We start from the raw sequence: 23,012 nt of genomic DNA, 5'->3' as shown, positions 1-23,012 counted from the left end.
CGTTTCACTTGTTTTTTAACCACCTTCCTTTTGAAGAAATTCACCAAAAATCCACCTTCACTTAATACACGACCCAGCCAGAGACGAGCGGGAGCGCATCTTCAGGCTTTTCCTCAAACCTGCCAGGTGCTGTATCAGAGTAGTCATCGGGTTAGACCACTGAGTCATGGAGCAAAAAGATCCAGCAGTATCGGCCAATCGCCGGAAATTCCGATATCCATCTTATAAGTAAGCATATCCTGGCTCTGTGTCTATTTGCCCTCTGACATGTTGTCACCGGAGGCATCTGCGGCAAGTCAGGCGAAGATGTAGAGTAGCCACACAGCCCGGCGACCTGGGCAGCTCAGCTGCCTCGCGGTATGGGCCTCAATGAAAGACAGGGCAGGATAAAATCCAGCTCGATTGTCTCGAGTGCTGTCGCCTATACCCCTCGCTCTTGACATCTCAACCAGTCCGTCACGAAAAGAAGCCGCTTTAATTGAGCAGCAACTATACCCCCTTATATTTCCGTTGACAGAGACTAAGAAATAGACCAGCCCTTCCGCTCTCAGCTGCACAACTGTCCAGTCCAGCCAGGAATATCCGAAAAAGTATTTCCCTGGTGACTATCGGTTGGGATATTACGCCAAAAGTCGATGATTTTTGCCGAGGAGGGTTATCAAAGGACTCAAAGTAATCAAGAACCACCGCGCACTTTCTGTGCTCAAACTTGAGAGGCTCCCCCTCCCATTGATCAAGGCGAGATTGAATTTTTGCCAGTCATTCTCTCGCCGGGAAGCGTAACGAGTTGAATGCTGTAATCAATCGGTTCTTCCGGGCCATTTTCCTCTCCTATGAGCCTGTAAATCCCCATGAAGATAAACCTAGCCTCAGTCTTGTCATTTTTGGTGGTTGTCGAAAAGGTAGGCGAAACCTAATTTTGAGACATGTTCAGACGAGATTACCTACCCAGTACTTCAACTACTGACTTTATCGCCGAAGGAGCCTCCATCCGTCAAAATGGGCAGGTACAATGTCCCTATTTCTTCTGTCGGAGTACAGCTCATGAATGAATTCGTAATGGGTCTTCAAGCACAGCTGGTTTAGAATATCAACCCAGATGTCGTCCAGTCGCACGCTAAGAACACGATGTAGCATTATAACGACGCAAGGACGGGCATCTTGTCCAAGATACACCAAGGTACCATGCTGGTCGGCAATCGAGGATTCCACAGGCTAGTCACTAGTGGGATTCGGATCGCGTCCGCAGCCGCCATCCCGTCGTTTCTTCGGCGGTGTTGGGACTTTGTGCCTTGTCTTCCGCAGACGCTGAATAACTCAAATCGATTGCCGCGCATGTCATTCATTGCGGCTGTTTTGACAGGGGACTTGGAAATCAGAAATTTGAACTCGCATCCGTGTCGATTCCATAGCCTCTTTGTCACATTCAACGGCACGAGCAGCTGATACCAAGTTTGTCACACGGGTATCACAACATCACGGCACGGACCGACCCTCGAACCCGACGACAGTTATGCAAAGGCTCAAGGGGCTAGTTGGAAACCTTAATGTGGCCTGGGGTCTTGAGGCTCACCGCCGCTTTGTATAGAGGCCTTTCTGTCTCCAGGGACCTCGAGAGAACCAAGCCCTTGACACCAAAGCAAGTTATTAGATTGAATCAAACACTTATTTCCAAGGCTTTGCATGAGGCCTACAAACCCTTGTCACATGCTCCGGGATGAAACTTGAGCAGTAAGCAGGATAATTTTGACTTCTGGGCCCGCCGCTGCCATACTTGCACGAGCCACATCGCGGCCCGGGTATTGCATGCAGACCGTGCCTGATGCATGGCGGCCATGGCTACGGAATATAAGGGAGCCTAGTTAGTTGCTTCGCAATTATAGCATTTTTTTGTGACATGATCCCTTATACGTGATTTGAAACCCGCATTCCGTAATCCCCGTCGCCTTTGTTTCAGTGGCCCAGCCTTATACGCATCGAGAAGATGAAGCACACAATGAGTTTCACCAGACTTGGGTGACGAAAAACAGGCCAAGCTTATAGTATAACTAAAGGCTAACTTCCCGCGAAGTGCCTTCGGCTTCGCAAAAGTTTGTATCCTCCTTCCGCTCACTACCAGTATCGGTCAGTGGGAATACATTGGGGGAACAGGATGCTGGGTATGGGTACCTTTACAGACTGGTCGAACCCAGCCACTTGCTGTGGTTGCACCGTAGATTTCCATGGTTGCCGACATGTTGGCTCTTGCCCATCTCCTCAAAGGATCGTCATGAGCATATCCGCGCTTTGTGACGTCGCCCTTGCAGAGAAGAACGGCTCCAAAATCAGCACAAAGTTCGAACTCGACCAGCGTGTTTGCCGTGGTCGGGATTCCAGCCTGGAGGGGGACGTCGGCACTCAGGCTCAAGGTCCGTGAAGAAACTGTCTCTGTCAGCTTTGGGCCCCAAAGACGAGTAGAAAGAGCCCTTGATGACTTTTGTCTTGTCAATCTTTCCAAGCCCTGCTTTCCCGACTTCGGCATCGCTGACTACATTCAAAATTGGATGCCATGAGCCAGATCCGTCAATGGATCCACACGATTCCGGCTTCACCACCGGTGATGACTCTGGCTCGTAAAATGCGTCTCCGAGCCTGTGGTGGCTCATCAAAGCATTATACTGCCGTGGGAGGCCGTCGCCATTTCCCGCCATGTTTCTCTTGATGAAGAAACCTGTTGGTGATTCAACCGTAATGAATTACGAGTATCTTCACAGCTAGCAAGGCGTTATTTATCTGCCTAAAATACTATTAAATTAAGTAGCTAACTAATAAAGGTATAATAAGGCGAGGAAAACAAGTCGAGCGGCGACCAATGCACACGGGAAGAAAAAGAACATCTTATCTGCAGGTCGCTAGACACGTCAGAAGTATACCCGCATGCTCAATTTCTGCAACGGTAACTTCTTTGTGACAGACCTTCTCCCGCTCCGGTCCTCGGCTCGCCACGAAAGAGGACTGTCTGAGCGAAATGCGCAGATATGAAGATGTGAAGGCCTTGTTGATATGCTGGAATAATGCAACAATAATTTTCAAAAATCAGAGGACAGAGCTTCAGCGCGTGTCAAGATCGCCTTACAAGTTTGGAGCCGAGGCTATTGATTTCCCAAGCACCGATCCTGAAAAGTATCTCGAGGACGAGACCCGCAAGTTTAGAGAAGCGCACGATAAGGAGAAGGACATGTTGCTGGTATATTATGGCGGCCACGGTGACGTATTGACATTGGACGGCCAGTGAATTACGAAGTGGTAAGCTCGAGGTTTCTCTGCATCGTAAATCGAATGCCTCAACGCCTACTGGACCGAAGCTTTGACGGAACCGAACACCCTTACGTCGAGCGGAACACTCGTCAGAAATCATTCCTCAAGGGTTCCAATGCAGATGCCCTGATTATACTGGACTGTTGCCACTCTGCATCTGCTATAGAATCCATCTACTGTGACCAGGACAACGTTGTTGAACTAATTACAGCGTGCAGCATTGAGGGGAAAGCACCTTTGGTAGACAATCATCCATTGACCAGCAAACTAACTGACCTGTTAAAGTCAAAGAAGCTGTTAAAATCTGGATTTGGCACCTCCTATCTTTTCAACCGCTTGGCCCATTATCATAAGCTCAAGGGCCAGGTATACCTAGGAGACGATGAGGACGAGACAGGCGTTCGGGGCTCCTCCAAGTGCTCCTATCACGTCATGAGCAAGCTCGGGAGCTTCGCATTTGTCGGCGCATCATACCGGATAGTGAGGACGAAGAGGATGATACAGAGATGATCGATGTCACAGGTCGTGAATCGGAGCCGGGTAAACAAGTCGGCGAAGAGCCTCACGAGGCGGCTCATTTATTAGCAACCCACCGACCTGTGTTATATTCTGACGTTGCGACGAAGACGGAATGGGACTTGGTTATAAGACGAGAGTTAGCGGCTAGCATCTAAAATTAAAGCGTCCTCTCTATATATGTGAATCTTGGACTAACGCAGCTATTAACACCGCTCCTCGAACCAAGAGACAACCAGCGGTTCAAGCACGCGGTCTGGTGCAGATTGAGCCTTTGACCTTCTATAGAGAGCCCGCGGCACGAAGGCCTTGGAGACGCAAAATGGTAATTGAGGCGGGCGAGCAGGAACGGTGCGTGATTCGGAGAAATGAAGTGACTGGCAGTAACAGACCTCGAAAGGATCACCGGGCATGGTTTCACAGACACGCCATCTTCTTGGGCCAATGGGGAATGGCTCGTGAACCAGAAAACCGTACAAGCCCTTGCAAGATCGCGCTCCTCGGTGCTAGGATGGACCGCGCTCGCATTATGTTCCAGGATTCCTATCATACCCACGGACGAAAATTTACCTCTGAAGATGGGAATGGGAACTGTACCACGACCACTCCGGACATGGGGCGTCTTGCTTAACGATGCTATTGGAAACGGCGCCATTTGCCAAAGTCTTCATTGCCAAAATAACTGACCGCCACAGAATTCCATCGCCGACATTATTGCCCATGTGAGCATCTCTAGCTACAGAACTTGCACTAAATACTAAACCGAAAACCACAAAGGTGTTGCGAATGCGATATCCCAACCCATGAGGAAAAACATCATCTGCCTGGCTGCAACCGGGAATAACGGTGCAAACGATGGTGCCTCTTTTCCCGCCAGAATGCACGGCGTCATTCCGACATTTTCCACAGATAGCTACGGCAACCCGTCTCCTTACAACGCCTCTCCGATAAGGGGCCGCAAAAACTTCAGCACGCTTGGGGAAAACGTCAGAGTTTGGGGAGACGGCCGCACGGAGGAGCTAGCGTACAAGAGCGGCACTTCTTTTGCGGTTTGCGTCGCGGCAGGCATACGGGCGGCAATGCTGGTTTTTGCTCGGGACTAGCTGCAACTCGACCCGGGGGACTAGAGCACCATACACACGTCCGCTAGTGCTGAAAAGTACCTCGAGCTCATGTCTACCAGTCGGGGGGGATACGAGTATGTTGCGCCGTGGCTGTTGATATCTAACGAGATATTGATGGAGAATAAGAGTGGGAGCGAGGCTGACTTCAAGAATGCCATCAAGAGCCAGATCGTTACGGCTCTGCGGCACCTAAGATGAGCGTAACCAGTTTGAGGTGGTACATTGGGGGGGTCCTGTTGAAGTGGTCCAAGACGGCTTATACTACTTCTGCATGTACGGTGTCACTGGACAACCTAAGCAGTCGTGCGTCCGGGGGCTTACTGAAAATAGGAGCTTAGAGGCTGGTCGTACGTTGCAGTAACTCGCTGGCACTTCTTTACTCCTGTACTGTAGACCCAATTCTGACATGTTGTTCAGTGGTTGAGGCTTATGTTGATACGCCTTTCTTATTTACTGGGGGTTTATATAGTTGAAGCACTCACGATTTGCAATTGAAAAATGAAGATGCATGTCGGGTCCATGGTGACAGATAGCCCACAGTGCACACTTATTAACTTATTTAAAAAAAAAAAAAAAAAAAAATCAAAAAAACGGGCTAGATGGAGGGCATCTAGTAACACCGTATTTGGCCGTACCTAGGCCAGGGAACCGTAACGAACCACGCAAGACACCATGAACGCATCGCGATGCGTCAGACACACTAGCCGATTGGTGATTCATCACAGCGCGCGCCGGCGAAGGCTATCGCGAGATAGCCTCAGCCACTGACTGCGTGGAGCAAAATATAGTTTGTGCCGGTGACTCACAGACTACAGTGCACACTTATAAGCTGGATATCTAAGATATTCGGTCATGGGCCGCTATTTCTGGATCTTTTTGCTCCAGGGCTTAGTTGTTAAATCCGATAACCACTCTGACAGTACACGGCACTTTTTGGGAAAAAAGGGCACATGCTTATTATCAGCTTCCTTTTCTTCATCATATAGTTTCAATGGTTGTACGGTGCTTGGATTACGCTTGTATTACCATTTGTATTGAAAATAAACCAAATAAGTAAACTTGACATAGTTTCAATGGGTTAAGGACTTGGCGATTGTAACTTGCCCCGGTAAGATTGGCCGGGACTACCAAAGTAGAAAATAAAGCAAGACTACTATCAACCGAATGAAAGGGGGCCTCGGTGCTGCGCCATTAGGGCAAGTATCTTTTATTCATTTATTTATTTTTGTGATAACTACCCTCAAAATTTTCTTCAAAATGCATTGCTGCCTTACCGTCCGCCCCGAGTTCAAGTCGGTCCTGGCAACATCATCTCCGCGGAGAAGGTCGCCATCCTCGTGCGATTTTTATTGCCTCAACGGGGCCTAACCGGTAGTCGTCTAGCTCTCGGCTGTGCGTTGGCAAATCACGCTATGACGGTCATGCACGGAGCACCGGCATATCTCGGACTCTACAGTCCAAGGCAAGTTGGCTTTGCCTTCCTCCATGCATCGCGGCGCGTGGACAGTGACGTTGAGTGACACTTAATTGCCCCCCAATATACTCCGTAGGGGCAACTTGAAAGTTCCGAAGTCACCAGACGGGTTCTGGAACAGCCTTGTCCCCACGTCATTAGCTTGTAAGCTAATTTAAACGCAGCTGATTGGACGAGTCTAGTTGTGCCTGTTCATGCAGGATCGGGAACTAATACTATTTCGACTTCATCATCGCCCATCCGCTACATCTTCCAGCCTACATGTATTTTTCGAAGGCAAGAAGCCGAATTCACTCCGGCACTTGTAGGCTGGATATCGGCGGGATTCGGCCCAGAGCCGCCTGGTACCCATGACTCGACGATCAACCCGATAACCGACGTGACACCCGGGTGACACGGACCCCTGGAACGACATTCCATCTCTGAATGCGATGCTATTTTTACGCCCGCAAAGCTGACCCAGAAATGACCATTACGAGTACTCCGACTCGTCAGTCTTGTTGTACGGACAAGCCCTTGGCTAGCCGACGTATCAGCTGCGTGATATTCCCAATTCACTCCGGCCAAGCCCCAGCTCACATGGCCAACAAATGCTCCGGGCGGAACGTACCACGCATTGGTAATTCTATTGCGCATAAACTTTAAGGCAGACGTGGAGTCGCTTACAGTTTCAATGACGAGACTCATTGTGGGGGAGCACTTGGGACATCTCAGGTGCTGCAAGCCTATGCTTCAAAACGTATATAAATGGCAGCCGAGCCGTTTAGAAAATGCCATTCCCTTCCTATTCCTTCACTATCGAGCCCCCAATCTAATCCAAACCCCCCATTTATTTAAAATTCACAACTATGACCACCACGATGTCTGTGGAACCGCCCAGTTTCCCGTTCCAACGTGCCTCGGGGATGGACCCCCCTGCAGAGTACGCTCGTCTTCGAGCCACAGACCCTGTCTCGAGGGTGAAGTTGTTCGACGGCAGCTTGGCCTGGCTTGTCACCAAATATAAGGATGTCACACAGGTCGCAACTGACGACAGGCTATCCAAGGTAAAACACCTCACATATACGGCCTCAGGGCAGCAAATCAGATTATTAGCCTTCACATGACTGACCATCACACCAGGTACGTGACAGGCCCGGCTTCCCAGAGCTGAGCGCCGGAGGTAAGGCTGCTGCAAAGGCTAAACCAACCTTTGTCGACATGGATGCGCCCGACCACATGCATCAAAGGCAAGTTGCCTGTATGGACTCGAGTATCACCTTCCACCAGCTGACCTGTTCGAAAGGAGCATGGTGAGCAAGTTTTTCACCGACGAACATGTGAAAAACCTGCAGCCCTTTATTCAGAAAACAGTCGACGACCTCCTGGCCTCTATGAAGACAAAGGGTTGCGCCGCTGGACCCGTCGACTTGGTTAAGGAATTTGCACTGCCAGTCCCTTCATATGTACGAACCTACAGCTCGGGCATCAGCAAAGAAGTATACTGACCGTGCCTTGCAAAGATTATTTACACTATCCTCGGCGTCCCTTTCAGCGACCTGGAATACCTCACAGAACAAGTTGCCACCCGATCAAATGGCAGCGGAACAGCCAGGGAGGCCTCAACAGCGAACCAGTAAGCTACCCACCTCCATGTGAGAATGGTGCGGAGCTGATGACGTGCAATTTAGGGAACTGCTGAATTATATCGGCACACTTGTCGATAAGCGCCTTGCCGAGCCGAAGAATGATCTCATCAGTGAACTGGTTGTCAACCAGGTGAGCAAGGGGGTTATAGACAAGTCCGACGCAGTCCAGATTGCCTTTCTCTTGCTCGTCGCCGGCAACGCAACGCTGGTCAACATGATCAACCTGGTGAGCGAAATACAAGTACCCCATATTGACCCAGTAGCTCTGGCTAATCGGTAGCCGTAGGGCATAGTGACACTATTCCAGCACCCTGATCAGTTGGATCAGCTCAAGTCAGACCCGTCCCGGGCAGGAGCCTTTGTCAAGGAGCTTTGTCGCTACCACACCGCATCGGCACTGGCAATGAAGCGAACGGCAAAGGTTGACGTCGAGATCGGGGGACAGGTACGTGTCGCGTATAGCCAACTGAGGCATACTGGACGAGATTTGCCGCGTGCAGGCAAAGCTAACATTGAACAGCTTATCAAAGCTGGCGAGGGCATTATTGCGTCTAATCAGTCGGCCAATCGGGACGCCGAGATTTTTACTGATCCCGACAAATTCGATATGAACCGCACATGGCCTGCCGAGGACCCCCTAGGGTTTGGTTTTGGCGATCACCGATGCGTTGCAGAGACCTTGGCGGTGGCAGAGCTCACCACTGCATTTGGTACGTCAAGACACGCTCGCTCTGGTAGGATATGCTGAGCACGTATTGTACTGACCATCTCTACCCTGAAGCTACCTTGTTCCAGCAGCTACCAGACCTGAAGATCGCCGTGCCCATAGAGAAGCTTGAATTCTCACCGCTGCACAAGGACGTGGGGATTACGCACTTGCCAGTGACTTTTTAATATGCCAAGCAGGGGTTATTTGGAGGACCGTGGCTGTCCGATTTCCAGTGCATTGTCTTGGACGAGCTGGGAGAACCGATTTGGTGCTGAGCCGTGTCACGAGCCTGGAGCTTTGCCGTTGGATGAGCCTGATTTGTTCATCTTTTTAATTTGCCTTTAAGTTGTTGCCGGCTGAGAAACCCCGCTCATTTCATTGATCCGATCAAGTAGTTAGCTAGTTGTCCTTTCGTTATCGAAACTGAAAATACAACGGTATAATGCTTGATCTGCTTGACCTTGTCGCTACGTCTTTTCGCTCCATGCCTCAACGGTCAACCCAATGCGCGTTCCATGTCACACGGTCATACCTGGACAAAGGTACTGGATAACAAAGGCTACACAACAACAAAGAAAGGCATCACGAGAGCCCGGAGTCGGACCTTGGCAAGGGCTGCCTCAGGCTGCTAGAGATCACCGACTTCTTGTATGTATAGAGACCTCCGGTGCCTCGGGGCCTCTTGGAACACCAAGGACCTTTGATGCCTCAAAGTCGATTAGTGAGATTGAATTGAACCCCTTCGTTCCAAGCCCAGATGCCCTGTCCTTGTCACATTCTAACACGTGAAAAGGGGCAATTTAGTACCAAGATGAATTCCCATTTCGTCTAAACTGCTTCATCAACATCAAATCAATGAAGCAAAATAGATAAACAAAAAAAGCACTGCTCCCGCTACACAGTGTGCTCGGGCCGGCCGACGAAAAAGTCCCAGCAAACCATCCCAGCGTCCAATCTTGCAACACTTACTTCTTGGGCCCGTGCAGGACCCAGCTCAAGTTAAACTTTCTCCAGATAATGGCGTGGTAATCATCCTTCGAGCCTCCAGTCTGGTCAAAGTCCGTCTCAACCAGGGCACCAATCTCCGAGTCGGCCGTCTTGGTCAAGCTCGCGTATCCGCCCTCGTTTCCGGCCCCGGAGACGGGCGCGTCGCTCAACTTGCGGCCGTGGCTGTACTCCTTGGCATTCTTGTCGTAGCTGATTCGAACACGCATGGCTCGCCGGGTATTCTTGTCCGCCGAGTTGAGGAACACGACGCGGGCCGGGCCCTTGTCGTCGGCGCGGTTGAAGAGGAGCGTCGCGCCCGCACAGTCGGGGTCGGGGAGGCCCTTGTCGAGCGTGAAGGAGCCAAACTTGGCCAGGGTCCCGCGGGCAATCTTTCGGTACTCCTCGTCCTTTCCGGCGCGGTCGTTGCGGTACAGCTTGCCGTCGGGCGTCTGCACAATCGTCCCTTCGGCCCCGGCCCCCTTGAGCCTCTTGTACGACCACGTCCGCTGGCCCGGCGTGCCCTTTCCGACAATGTTTCGTCCCATGGCGGGGACCACGACTTCCCCCGACGTCAGGACGATTCCGTTGCCGGGGCCGACAACGTCCCAGCCCCGGCCGCCCGGCGTGAGCTGCCTGGTCATCTCCCTGGGCTCCGACCACGTCTGGCCGTCGTCGGTGCTCTGCGTCAGGTAGGTGTGTCGCCGGGACTTCCAGCTGCCGTCCACCTTCTTGGTCTTCTTGCCGTTGGGGAGCCTGTCCTCGCCGTCTCTGCTGTACTTGGCATTGTTCCAGCTGAGGAATAGGTAGATGGTCGGGCCGTCGACGACAGGCGTGGGATTGCCCCAGACGCCGTCGTCCTTTGTGACTACCTGCAGGCTTTCCCAGTCGCTGGGGTTGGAGCCATGGCTGTTGACCGTCTTGGTGCGCTTCATGACGACCTTGACGTCGCCGAGGTCGCGGTTGTCGTGGCGCCGGCCCTCGGCAAAGGCAAGGACTCGACCCGTCGATGTCGTCACAACCGCGGGAACTCGGAAGGAGTGGAAGCCGACTCCGTTGGCGAGCTTGTCTGCGCCGGCCATGTTTGAGCTCTTGAAAAGTACAAACTCCTTGTGCGTCGGGGGTACGTCTTTGGCAATATCCTTGACGACGGCAGCAGCCAGGCTACCACCCAGCGTGGTGGTGAGCCAGACGAAGAGAACTGATGCTTTCATCTTGAAAGACGGAAATATCTGAAGCACAAGAACTGTCTCACGTATTGGACGTGAACAATATTCCTGTACGGGGGAGTCAACAAGTTAGGGTTGTTTTTATAACAAAGGCGTTTGCGGTAGCTGATAGTCAGGCCTAGCTTGGTGACGATGAACATACAAATTTGTGTGTAGGTCGCGTAAGAATGGTAGAACTTGTTCTCGATTGGATCTAGGTACGGAACTGAGGCCTGTTTTATATTTCTCGTTGCCAAGACTGGGTTGTGGTAGCATAGCGACTAGGGAGATGGCTCGGGGAATTTATACAAGCTAGTTGGTGTTCGAGAAGTAACGGCACTTATCTCTAAACTTTATCTTTTACACAGGCGCAAGAACCGCCATTTATATCTACAGGTTTACAGGCAACTTATCTTCTAGGCTCATGTAGTTGCCTTCCAGTGATTCATGGGTTGGTTCATAAAAGCTTCGTGCCGCTAGTTTCGCACTACTGGTCCCTAACAAATGGCGACTAAATGGATGATTCGTAAGTTCTTTGGGTGGTTAGCTAAATGTCTAGCTTGGATTTAAGCTTAAAGACTGAAATGACCCAATCCATGACTCAGTGACATCATGGAGTAATTATGTATTTTTGACTCTTCCGTCTCTGAATGTAATTTAACTAATTTTATCCGAATCGAGATGCGTCGTCCAAAACCAGCGGCAGAACCGAGCACACAACACTAGCCACTTATTAGACGCCATATTTGCTTGGTCTGTCTACTTTTTGATGGTTGGGCATCGGCACCATACTAATTTTTGGATGAAATGGCCACTCATGACATAACTTGTTGATTGTGGATTCTTCCACCTGAGTGCCGAACCGTGGTATTGTTCAGCTGTCAACCTGACCGTTGTGTTTGTCACTAACTTGATAAAGGCAAATTAAAGGCCGCAACATGATTTTCAATCTCCTCCAGCGATAACAGGCCAGTAAGTAATGTTTTCACGGCTCTCGTGAGCTCTAGTCTTCGTCACATTTGACGAGTCTTGCATCCCGTCGACAGAGGAACATGCATTCACCCCATGTTCCAAAGGAGCAATGCTCCTACGCCTTCTTCACGCTGAGTGGGAATCGGATACCACTCTCAAATTTTCCCAGTCAGAGATGAACAATGACCGCAGATCCTTATTCCTGAGAAGTTTGCAATCAGCCTTATGCCCGTTCTTATTCCATCCAGCAACTTGGCAGTCCTGACACGTCCGAATCAGTACGTCACATCATGAAAGGGAAGGGTCTATTCTCGGAACCCTACCTGTCCACAATACCAGAAAATGAGGCATTTGCCACATCGTTTCAGCGAGGCTGCTCTCGTACCACAGCTGTGACAGACTCGTGTACCGTTGGCCTCCGCTGAGAACTGTTGGATTCGATCGCTCAATGCCATCAGGTTGTCGAGAGATACGGGAAAGATCTACAAACAAATAGCGGTGAGTAACATGTCAAACTGCGCGGATCGTAACAGGCGTGCGTCTCACTTTCATCCTCGTAGGTTGTTCGTGGCGGATACCAGGTCTATCAAACGCAAACGAGTGCTGTTTCGCTTGTAGAATTGCCACCGTGAAGCCCTCCTTGACCTGTGCTCTTTCCAGCCCCATTCCCCCACCATCAGTGTAAAAGAACAATGGGAGAGACTGCCCGTCAACATCTTCAATCTCGAACTGCAGACGTGTAAATGCGGTCACTTGCCGGATTTCTGCCAAAAAGCACCAATTACGTCGCGAAAGGCCCATCAGCCCGCTGGGATCTTCAAAGTAGTATGACTCGTCGCGGTCGTGTGGGAGGCCAGGAAATGCAGGAAAGGTTGTCCGGTCTCTAAGATCAGCCAACTGTCCTGGCTGTCTCGGCTTTTCTCTGCGCCAAAGCCAGTCCTCCAACTCAGCTGGGTCAAGGCCCTGGGGAACGTCGTTCACAGCTGTTTTCCACTTCATCGATAACCCGTAGAGTTCGTCTTCCGACATATCATGCGCCAGAGCTTTGAGCTCACTTACATTGTGGCTATCATCGCCCTCAAAACAGATCCGTCCATCTACGGCTCGGTCAACAAAGATTCGAGCCCTTGCCAAGTCACCGTGAGCGATAGCAATCTGTGCGGCGAAAAAATAGGCCTGCGGCAAGCCCGAGTCATTCGGACCCTGCTCGTGGAGTCGCACTCGGTGATCCACGTGGTGAAGCTTTTGGAGAGGGTTAGACAAAACTCCCAGAACACCACCTCGGCCGATTAAATCGTCCAGGTGAAGAAGTTTTTCCAGTCTCTTATCGCTTTCCTGGCTTTGATCTGGTGGCAAAGAGCATAGACCGCAAGAGCATATGAATCCAAACCGTTCCTGGAGTCTCCGAATTCGGGTTTCGCGATTCCAGTAGGCGCCCATGTAATATATCGTGATCTCCTCCCCTTTCTCAATGTCTCTCAAGGCGTGAACTGTGTGTTGTTTAATGTTTTTATTCCAGTTTTTATGTGCATTGTTATCGCAAGCATGGTTGATGCGGCATGCTTGGAGGAAGATCCCAGCCTCGCCATCATTGGCTGGCAAGGCATTCGCTCGAGTAATCTCAAGATATTTTTGCGCATCATCGTTGAAGGTATGAACGGTGGGCAAGGCCAGAAGTTCCTGTTGGTGATTTTTGCTGAGGGCATCAACTTGTCTCGAGACCAGCCTCGCGAACTGCTCAATGGACATTGTGGTTTGCTTAGGCACAGTAATGATGGGTTTTTCGGAAAGGATACGGGTGCCTTTTGGGATGGCTTGAGTAGCAATGAGACCCTTTCCCTTTCCTGGCACATCTTGAATTTCGTACATGGTCGTCTATATTCCAATGCTGATTATTAGACTTGGCACAACAAATTTGCCTTGATTGAAGGGTAGACACGCTACGCTGCTGATGGATACACCATGAAGCAAATAGCTCGTGGAGGATCATGCATCGAGGTTGGGGCAAAGGACCCTATTTATGGTAAAGAGTGAGCTCATCCGTTTGCAGAAGCTAGAGATGGTTTCGCGTTTGGTGCAGGGCCATCCGTTTGAAAAGACAAGGATACGCGCGTCTCGTTTGTTGTTGCCAGGTGGCCAGCACACAGCCTCAAACGACAAAGTGAGTATGCATTCAGATTCAGAAGGCCAAGCGTATGACCTGGGCCGGCCGCCAGCTGCTCACGCACTCGTATGAGGCAATGAGCCATCTGTCCATAACGCGGCCAGGTCAGCGCAGAGTTGCGATGGTGATGCGGCGCAATGCGAATCGTTCCTCCACGACATGAAGAAAGGTGACCGGAAAGACAACAGGGGAGAAGTTGCGGGGTGGACATGGTAAATACACTGCTCTGGCTACACAGAAATCCAGATACTATGCATCTGTACCGAACAAGGCATCGTCCAGACCAGCCTCGCATGACTTGGAGTGTCCCGGCGCTTCGAGCGGATGTCCTCAGGCATGAAGGTAAGTTAGCAGGGCTGTTGCCACCAGCAGACCCTCTGCCCTTTTGATACCGACAACTCAGAAGGGAAGCCTTGAAGGCAACCCGGCCTTCAATGCTATAGAGAGAATACAAGTTCGGGCCTTCATACACTCAAAGAAGACATCGATATTCATAATGGTATTAGTGAACTACGCAGGTCTATGGCCTGAACTGCTTTCTCTTACGTTTTAGTCTTCTCACTCTTCAACTTTGGATTCTCCTTCTCCTGCTTTTGTTGTTGTTTCTGCTTGCCCTTTCGAATCGTGTCAACTAATCCCTCAATCTCTTCGATCCTTTCCTGTTCTTTCTTCTTCTCGTCTTCCTTGTCTTTTGCCGCCTTTTCCGCAGCTCTGGCCTTGGCTGATGCCTTTTCTGTCCTTTCAATCAATGCATCACTCTCCTCCCACAATTTTTTGGCCATTTCGTCATCTCTCACGTCGCTGCGAGCAAAATCTACCTCCATGCATTCTTTTATCAGCCTGCCCCCATGCCCTACAGCTAAACTAGATTCCATTGCTGCGTAAAGAATAGATTGCGCGCCTCTGAATGGTGACTTGAGCAAAAGCCATGGAAACGCATACCCAACAACGTAGATAGCCAGGCCAAAGAGGGACCCTCTTGTTAGCCAGCGTCGCATTCCTGGTGTACGACTCGGGCCAGGGTCAACAAAAATGACCTTGGCGTTCATTGGAAGCTGGTCAGGGCGTTTATAGGTGTCGAGATGCTTCTGAAATGCTTGGCCAAACACGGTAAGGGCAAGCTTGCTTCGAGCATAAGCCGTAGACGGAGACCAATTTCCATCGACGATTGGTTCCTTCAAAGAAGGCGATCCAATGTACGACGAGCACGTCGCCATGATAATCCTCACATCTCGATCAAACGGTTGTGCCTTGATTGCAGGGCTCAATATCCCCAGCAGGTGGAAATTGGCCAAATAGTTAACCATCCATGTCTCTTCGATTCCTTCTTTCGTTTCTTGCCTCTTCCCCCCCGGCGGCGTCATTGTTGCAGCACAGAGCACAATCATGTCTAACCTCCTGGGGGGCGCATTGTCAATCCACTTTGTCGCAAATTTTCGGATGCTGTGTAAGCTCGATAAGTCGACTTGCTCGGCGTAAATCAACTGGTTATTGGTTCGCTCGCGCATGTCTTGTATATATTCCACAAGAAACGGGTCGGAAGGTGGTGTATGTGTCAAAAGGATTATCTGAGCACCTCGAGTCGCCATTTCCTGTGCCGCTAACGCACCGATCCCTGATGTGCCACCAGTAAACATGACCACTTTGCCGTGGAGATTCTTTTCTGACGGATTCAACTGCCCAGATGTCCATCTCTTGAAGAAGTAAAGCAATGTTACGGTCGTCGCGACGGTTACCATGGTGTATGCGTTGTCGCGAAGCCAGTCTGGCGGACCGTGTCCGATGACGTACATTAGGAAGGGAATTGGCATTTTGACGGAGCAGACTCGAACCGGCGAGTCGGAAGATATTACAAAGGTCTGGAGGAGATTGCAAATTCCATTAATGAAGAAATTGAAAGATGTGTCGAGGCGAATGGGCAAACCAAGAGTAGATCGGGAGATTGGAGCTTGCAGCTTGCACAGGTGAAGCTTGGATTTCCCCGAGTAACAGCCACGTGACGAGAAAGCAACCGCCAAAAAAAAAGTTCAAAATAAATTTGAATACACCATCACCACAGCAAATCTGCCTAATTCAACTACATTCAGATTATGCCAGATAGTACGCCCAATCTCCTATTTCTCAAAAACCGGCACACTCAGTGTCTTGCTCCATTAGTCCCATTGCTTTCATTCCTATTCACCTCCTTGGGCTTCTTCTCCCATATCTCACCAATTGGGTCGCCATGATCAGCAACACATATCCAATCTCCAATACCGTATTCCGCTGGCGCCCGTCTCACACCTCTTCCTCCACCTCCGATTATCAAATTACCCGGTCTGTAGGTCTCGTCTTCTTTCAATCTACGGATAACACTACCATGAACGCGCACATTGTTCGGCATATCCCGCACTTCACCGCACGGTAGGGGCCATCGAATAGGTTTCCAAGATCCATCGGGTTGCAGGTCCATGCGACGGAAGGGCAGGTATTCCATGAATTTCCATGCCGAAACGGCCATGTAACCCAGCCCGCCACCATACTCGAGGGAGTCGTGTATCCGGGATGTGTGGGCTTTATGCATGAGTTCATGAAACGGCGAGGTGTCGTCAGAGTCGGGCGCAAGCCCTGCCACAAAATCGCGTGGTCCGATGTCTGGGCTCGATTGTCCGATTTGTGCGCCCTGGACATGGCCTGCTTCGTCTTCCACCTGGATGGCTGGCTGGCTTGCTCGACTAGACTTCATGCCACGCGCTGAGGGCCGGACTTTGTCGAATACATCTTGGCACCCCATCTTCGTGACGTTATCCAGGTCAAACGAAAGGCCAGCTTTCATGGCTTCGCGAACCATCCACGATAGCGGTACGTGACTTGCACTCTTGCGACCGTCCAGAGCTTCCCAGCCTCCGCCAATATCGCCATGGCCGCCCGCGAACCAAACCTCGTCGATGTCCTGGTCCTCATTCTGCCAGTCATCCATTTCAGCCTCCCACTGAGAGGCATCAGAGCAAGACATGTCATCCTGGTCCTCCAAAAGTGCGCCCCGTGCCATTCTCTGCCTGGATCTGGACCGTGCTCGATACGGTGCGTAATGATGCTTGTGGGAAACGGCACCACGTCGTTCTCGTCCCGCGTCGCCAGGTGCTAGGAACTGACTTGCATGCATTTCCTTCCCCACGGGCACGGGAGGCAAATCATGCTTCTCATCAGAGTGTGTGTGAGACACATCTATGCTTCGTCGAATCCGGCCAATCACCCCCGCCATATGTTGTCGGCGGACACGATGATGGTGCTCATGTTTCGGCGGCTTTTGGTAAATAAGGTCCTGGCGAAACTTGGCGCGACGCTCATCAATACTGACTGCATGTCGAATGAATCTGGCACTGGTGCGAGCCGTATAAGGGAACTTGGTTCGCTGCATCCAGGCAGCTTCAAACCGCGGCACCGAATTAACCGTATCAAACAAACCTAGGAACCGAATCCGGCCCACCGGGCGTGAAAAGGTCTCTCGAAAGCCCTTCATGTAGTTGTACATTCTGCGCGTTTCTTTATCTTCCTCGGACTCTTCTTCCTCATCATCCGCGTCCTTGGAAGGCGGCTTTCTGGCCTGCCACTGGGCAAAAGCCTTCCAGGCAAATTTAACCATCTCTTCGTTTCCGTGGCACGAGAGACCAATGTAGTCGAGCATTTCAGCGAGAAATCGCGCAATGTAGGCGCCGCGACTAAAACCGAACATGTAAATCTCATCGCCCGTCTGATAAAAGCGCATTAAGAAGCGATATCCACCAACAACATGTTGATCAAAAGACGAGCCAATGGCAGAATCTTTGGCCTTTTGGCACCACGACCTAATGCGAGCTCGTAGGCCGCTGTGAGAAAGAGAGTCCGAGATGACATATGTGCCAATGCCAGCTGCAGGAACAAAAGTGTCAGCGGCCAGTATGGCGTAGTAGAATCATGTTTGTACATATAAAACTCACGTTGGTAGTAGTGATATTGGTCACCCGCAGATCGATCCAACATTCGAAATATTTTCAGAATATTGCTATCGCTCTCGTCGCCATGGAATTTGTTTCCCGTCCCGTCAAAGCACAAAATCAGCTTCCTCGGGGCCCTTTCTGCATCTCTCGGCATGTTGGCGTTTGAGAATGGGCTCGCAGCTCTTGGGCTTCGTGCACTCAGACTTCTGCCGCCTGGGCTGACACCTCTGGGGCTTTTATCTCTGGGGCTCATAGGTCTCTGCGAGTGTTCTGCGTACCAGTCCTCGTGCTGCTTCTGTTTTGCGCCGCCATTCGCGGGATACGGATCGAGCAACCCGTCGGCCATTCTGCTCTCCCTCACCTTGATTGATGCCCAAGCAGCGTTGTATGCGTCCAGCTTTTTAAGGTAGTTACACGACGGCTAACCGTGGGCGGAATACATTATATAAGAGAACCTTGGCTGCGACACGACACTAGTATTCTCTAGCTGTCTCAGTGTCTCGGAGAAAATCCCCGTCAATGACACGTTCTGCGTGATGCTCAGTCTCAATAGCGTGTTACCATCAAGTCTTTATGAACAAACCCTTGGCGTTCACACGGTCCCGGGGAGTATCTTGTTCCGTGGTTCAGAGCAAAATTCGCTGGCTGAGTGCAAAAAAGGAGGAGGCTTGCATGTCTCGGGCTGAACCCCCAGCGATCATTACCAGCTTGTTCTCGTGTTGCTGTCTCTGTACAGGACGAGAGAGGCCATTACCACCAAGGAGTCCTCTACCAATTAGAGCGAGTGCAGTCATGGCAAATTGTGTGCTCGAATGGGGCAAAGTCTGCATAGTACATGGATTGTCTAGGCCTTCCTTTTGCTTTTTCCTGTGCAGCTTTATGCACGCTGCAGAAGTCGTCATTTGTCCAGATTGTGATATGTGCGACTTGTCTGCATGTCTCGCTGAAAAGGAGACGTGAGTACTCCGTAATGTTCCCAGTGGCCGTTTGGTGGACGACGGGATCCTTGTTCGGATAACTTCGGGTTGTTGAAGAGGTCAACTGCGTGTACAATCGGACTTTCTCCTGTTCAACGCACAACTTGCAACCTTCATCGGTTCACATAGTCGACGAGCATGAATCAGTTACTCCTGACCCGGGACTGGCATTGGGACATGAGTCCATTCAGAGCAACTCTCCGTCCCCTCGAGGATCCTGGGAGAATGTGGAGTTACACCGCATATTGGCGATGCACGTCTGGTTCAGCAGTGCCACTTGGCCAATTTCGTCAACGATGGGGAAACACAGACGTGAGAAGTTGGTTGTTGCTTTTTTTTTTTTTTTTTTTTTTTTTGAATTTTGGTCGCTGCAATTGTGACAGACAAGGAGAAAGAGTTGCTGAATCAATCTCGTCTGGGACAGCGGGTGTGCATTTCCCTACGGCTTGGGATTCTCTACGGAGTACTTCAGTAGTCACGCCGGTGTTTAATAAGATTGTTGGCGATCTAACCAGGCGATATTGACCACTCGATGACTGAAGACCGAATGCTAAGATGCCAGGCCGAGCCGCTCAAAACCGCCACCCACGACGCCGTCGCAATTAGTCACCGCTGACTCTACGGAAGTACTGCTATGTGAGCTGAGAGCTTTGCTCCAAAGCATGCAAGACAATTTGCATGGTGCCGAGTAACCCGCCTTGGGAAATTGTCAAGTCTCGAGCCCTTTTCTTCTTCTCGCTAGAGTCCTGCGGTCACCCAGTTTCAGTCCATTATAACATGTTACAGATCAAAAAACTCGGTGCGGAAAGACAAACACTGGCTTGGATCACTCTGTACTCGTTTCATTTTCACGGGCTGAATCATTCGTCTCAAGCATTTTCCCGACAATATTGCAGTTATTCTTTGCCAACTCTCACGCTACGCGGCCGTACGGCAAGTGACTATGAGGTGCTACTACTTATGGAGGGGAGCACGAGTGCAAAAACCTGATGGCGAATCGGGGTCTTCTCCATGAAGTCGACGGTGATAGTGTGCTAACGGAGAGAAGCGGACTTTAGGACTACTAGAGGTTCCGATAGGTAGACTCCCGAGACGCACGTCCAAATTGAAGGACTGCACGGAGTGCGGCGTACAAATGACTAGATACTCCGTTTTCGTATCCAACAGGTCAATCGCCATCTTGACACATTATCGGACGAACCAGCCAATCAACCACACTAGCTGTTTAGCTTCACATCTTTCCAGTTCCTCTCGTCTACTCTATCCTTCTACGCCAGCATATGCCTTGAGTCAGGTTGAGGAACACCATTCCAAGAATAGCTTTTTGAATGTAATTGGGAGTTCCAGTCGTCCAGGTAGAGGTACAGTATACTGAAAATAGCCATGACTCGAAGCAGCACATTCAACAGGCACAGAAGTAGTGCATCTGCGAATTATTCTGCGTATACTATCACAACCCATGTATTGATAGACTACGTAATGGATGGTTGTATTTCACATATGTGGCTTGCTTATACCACCGAAAATACTCTTCAACAGACAATAGGCAATATAGCAGGGGGTTTGCAGCCCGTTCTGGGTTCAACTACACTGAACTCAAATCACTACAAGTGGATTTTGCAACCTAGCACGAGAATTCCATCGTCATTTATAACCGTGATAATAATTTCTCGACTTGGTATAATACGGGGCTCATCGCCAAACCCCATACACAAAAACCTGTCCAATCTCCCTACACCCTGACACGCAACTCTCCCATCATTGTGCTCGCAACAACAACACATCAACCTCAGCCACAAGGCAGCATCACAACTTGCTATCCTTCCACTCGGCCTTCCTCCTCTCCACAAAACTCAACACCCCCTCCTTCATGTTCTCCCCGCCATCCATCCTCTTGAAAATCCCCCGGTCGATCCTCTTGGTGCTCGCCCTCGGGTCCTCCGCCTCCCACCCGCCCAGCAGACCCTCTCTGCTGACAATGACAGAGTCGGGCGAGTTGCACGCCACGTCGGTCGCCCAGCTCAGCGCCTCCTCGACAACAGCATGCTCACCCTTGGCCCTGACGATCCTGTTCACGACCCCCCACTCCAGCATCTGCTGCGCCGGGTGCATCCTCCCCAGCAGCGCCATCTCCGACGCCCTCTGCCTGCCCACGGTCCTCGTCAGCCTCGGCAGCGCACCGGCACCCGCGACCACGCCCCTCGTAACCTCGGGAAGGGCGAACTTGGCGTCGGGCGCCGAAATAACCATGTCCACGTTGAGAATCATCTCCATCGCCCCGCCGAGACAGAGGCCGTTCACCGCGGCGATGATGGGTTTCTTGCCGCGGCGGTTACTAAGGCCGCCGAAACCACTGTCCTCCCAGCTCCGGTCGCGGTCACTACCGGCAGAGATGTTCTGCTCGTTCCTGTCGTTCCATTCTTTGAGGTCGGCGCCTGCGGAGAAGGCACGTCCGCTGCCGGTGACGACGGCACAGCGGAGGGTCGGTTCGGCGTCGTACCAGTTCCAGAGGGCGTCCAGCTTGGCGTGCAGGCCTCGCGGGATGGCGTTGAGCTGCTTGGGCCGGTTGAGGGTGACGAGGAGGACGTGAAAGCGGGGGAAGGAGAGGATGACGTTGGGCACAGAAGGGGGCGGGTTGGTGAAGTTGTTGAGAGTCATGGCCGCGTCTTGCGAAAGGAAAAGGGGCCCTTTTTAAAGTGAAGAATGAGGCGAGATGTGAGGCGGCTGTCGTCTGATGTTGGATGTTGTTGTAGCTCCTGGACCTCGACAGTGTAGCTGCTATACCAGGGCCAAGCGGATCAGTGCGGTGAGTGAGCGGATGCAGCTGTCCAACACTGACTCAGGCAGGAATGAAGAAGTGCTCTGGTGCAAGTTGAATGCACCGAGGGTGGTTGTTTGACATGTCTTGTATTGTATGCCACTCCACCAGGGAAATCCGGGGGTGGAGATGCGTCAACGGCCGGGGAAGGGGGAAGAGCCAATGGGTGAGGAGAATTGACAGGCCCGTGCCTCGGCACGGCACCTTGGCGGCCAACGTCGGCCCGGCTCCGAGCCTCCGACGACATCATCTCACCATGCCGACGCGTGAGATGCATAGAGTTGTGCGGGATTCGAATTCAATACGCTAGGCCCGGGGAAGGGAGGAAGGGTGGCCTATTTGGAACAGGGCTCACCAGTTGGTTGAGACTGGCCGTGTAAGTCGTCTCTCTGCGGCTCGAAAATCGCATGCCTGATGACAACCGTGAGTCCCGGCCCTCGGACGCCTCAACGCGCTTGGACTTGCACTTTTTATTAACGTATGGAAGAGCTTCTGGCATGATCGATCTCGGGCCACGGAAGCTCAGCATCAGCCAAATGAACATTCGATTCTAGAGCCTAGCTTCACTGCCTCTACTGCCTTGTAGTGGGAGGCAGAAGGTATAAACTAGCTTACGTACCCGGCTACAGCTCTCTATGCTACAATACGCCTACAGTATACTAGTGTATACTCGTTGGTGGATCAATATTCTGCCACGGACTGTACACAAGTTGAAAAACATTACGACACAAAGACAGATTAATTATATACCCCCTACTCAAAGGAGTACACTCAACCTCTGATACAATTACTGAATGCCGGCTCTACGGAAAAGACCGGCATGTATGAGCAGATTGAGAAGGCTAGCATTGAGGACACGGGAAGGTAAAAAGTGGCTCTATTGATAGATTTGTACCTCTACGCAGCTATTTGAACGCCCAGCTACAATGCTAGGTCCGTCAATGCTCAGTAACGAGTAGTTTTATTCGTCGACAATTGAGCGTTATACCACAGAGCTCTCCCATCATGATGATGTATGCAGTGTGGGGGTGCGCAGCAAAAAGTACATGACTAGATCGAATACCTGGCTATCGAGCTCTATACTATAATGAATTACAATATAATGGTGTATACTTCTTGGTGGGTAAGCATATTCTGCCGCGGACCATAGCACGAGCAAGACGGCGCCGGCATAATGGTGAC

General features: G+C 51.0%; 7 protein-coding genes across 7 annotated transcripts; 2 read left to right on the top strand and 5 right to left on the bottom strand.

Moving 5' to 3' along the window:
• Positions 1–3,007: 3,007 nt before the first annotated feature.
• On the top strand, positions 3,008–3,274 carry J3458_005027 (uncharacterized protein; the record flags this gene model as incomplete). The annotated part of the gene is made up of 1 exon (XM_007808417.2): positions 3,008–3,274. One exon carries the CDS (start codon positions 3,008–3,010, stop codon positions 3,272–3,274), a length of 267 nt encoding a protein of 88 aa, XP_007806608.2.
• Positions 3,275–7,692: 4,418 nt separating this feature from the next.
• J3458_005026 (uncharacterized protein) lies at positions 7,693–9,116 on the top strand. The gene is made up of 6 exons (XM_066118564.1): positions 7,693–7,856; positions 7,914–8,026; positions 8,082–8,265; positions 8,326–8,484; positions 8,560–8,749; positions 8,821–9,116. The coding sequence occupies exons 1-6, from the start codon at positions 7,701–7,703 to the stop codon at positions 8,931–8,933; spliced, it is 915 nt and encodes a 304-aa protein (XP_065976084.1). The 5' UTR covers positions 7,693–7,700; the 3' UTR covers positions 8,934–9,116.
• A 597-nt stretch (positions 9,117–9,713) lies between these two features.
• On the bottom strand, positions 9,714–11,340 carry J3458_005025 (uncharacterized protein; the record flags this gene model as incomplete). Its single annotated transcript, XM_007808420.2, has 1 exon — positions 9,714–11,340. Exon 1 carries the CDS (start codon positions 10,944–10,946, stop codon positions 9,714–9,716), a length of 1,233 nt encoding a protein of 410 aa, XP_007806611.2. The 5' UTR covers positions 10,947–11,340.
• A 497-nt stretch (positions 11,341–11,837) lies between these two features.
• J3458_005024 (uncharacterized protein) lies at positions 11,838–13,781 on the bottom strand (the record flags this gene model as incomplete). Its single annotated transcript, XM_007808421.2, has 3 exons — positions 11,838–12,173; positions 12,236–12,394; positions 12,459–13,781. The coding sequence occupies 3 exons, from the start codon at positions 13,779–13,781 to the stop codon at positions 12,039–12,041; spliced, it is 1,617 nt and encodes a 538-aa protein (XP_007806612.2). The 3' UTR covers positions 11,838–12,038.
• Positions 13,782–14,618: 837 nt separating this feature from the next.
• Positions 14,619–15,815, bottom strand: J3458_005023 (uncharacterized protein; the record flags this gene model as incomplete). Its single annotated transcript, XM_066118563.1, has 1 exon — positions 14,619–15,815. One exon carries the CDS (start codon positions 15,813–15,815, stop codon positions 14,619–14,621), a length of 1,197 nt encoding a protein of 398 aa, XP_065976083.1.
• Positions 15,816–16,213: 398 nt separating this feature from the next.
• J3458_005022 (uncharacterized protein) lies at positions 16,214–18,548 on the bottom strand (the record flags this gene model as incomplete). The annotated part of the gene is made up of 2 exons (XM_007808422.2): positions 18,036–18,548; positions 16,214–17,967 (listed from the first exon to the last, which is right to left on the bottom strand). Exons 1-2 carry the CDS (start codon positions 18,379–18,381, stop codon positions 16,214–16,216), a joined length of 2,100 nt encoding a protein of 699 aa, XP_007806613.2. The 5' UTR covers positions 18,382–18,548.
• A 2,110-nt stretch (positions 18,549–20,658) lies between these two features.
• Positions 20,659–21,900, bottom strand: J3458_005021 (uncharacterized protein). The gene has a single exon (XM_007808423.2). The coding sequence runs from the start codon at positions 21,668–21,670 to the stop codon at positions 20,819–20,821; it is 852 nt and encodes a 283-aa protein (XP_007806614.2). The 5' UTR covers positions 21,671–21,900; the 3' UTR covers positions 20,659–20,818.
• Between the last annotated feature and the right edge of the window lie 1,112 nt (positions 21,901–23,012).

This window comes from Metarhizium acridum (genome assembly GCF_019434415.1).
Source record: "Metarhizium acridum strain ARSEF 324 chromosome Unknown scaffold_31, whole genome shotgun sequence".
NCBI lineage: Eukaryota > Fungi > Ascomycota > Sordariomycetes > Hypocreales > Clavicipitaceae > Metarhizium > Metarhizium acridum.
Note: the sequence above shows the minus strand (reverse complement) of the source record. Positions and strands in the feature narration are given on the sequence as shown.

Excerpts from the sequence above, each read along its gene's own strand:
- J3458_005026 (XM_066118564.1), top strand. The coding sequence starts at position 7,701 with ATGGTGAGCAAGTTTTTCACCGACGAACATGTGAAAAACCTGCAGCCC. Across the intron at positions 8,027-8,081 it reads GAGGCCTCAACAGCGAACCA|GGAACTGCTGAATTATATCG; the intron begins GTAAGCTACCCA and ends CGTGCAATTTAG. Across the intron at positions 8,266-8,325 it reads TGGTCAACATGATCAACCTG|GGCATAGTGACACTATTCCA; the intron begins GTGAGCGAAATA and ends CGGTAGCCGTAG.
- J3458_005021 (XM_007808423.2), bottom strand. The coding sequence starts at position 21,670 with ATGACTCTCAACAACTTCACCAACCCGCCCCCTTCTGTGCCCAACGTC.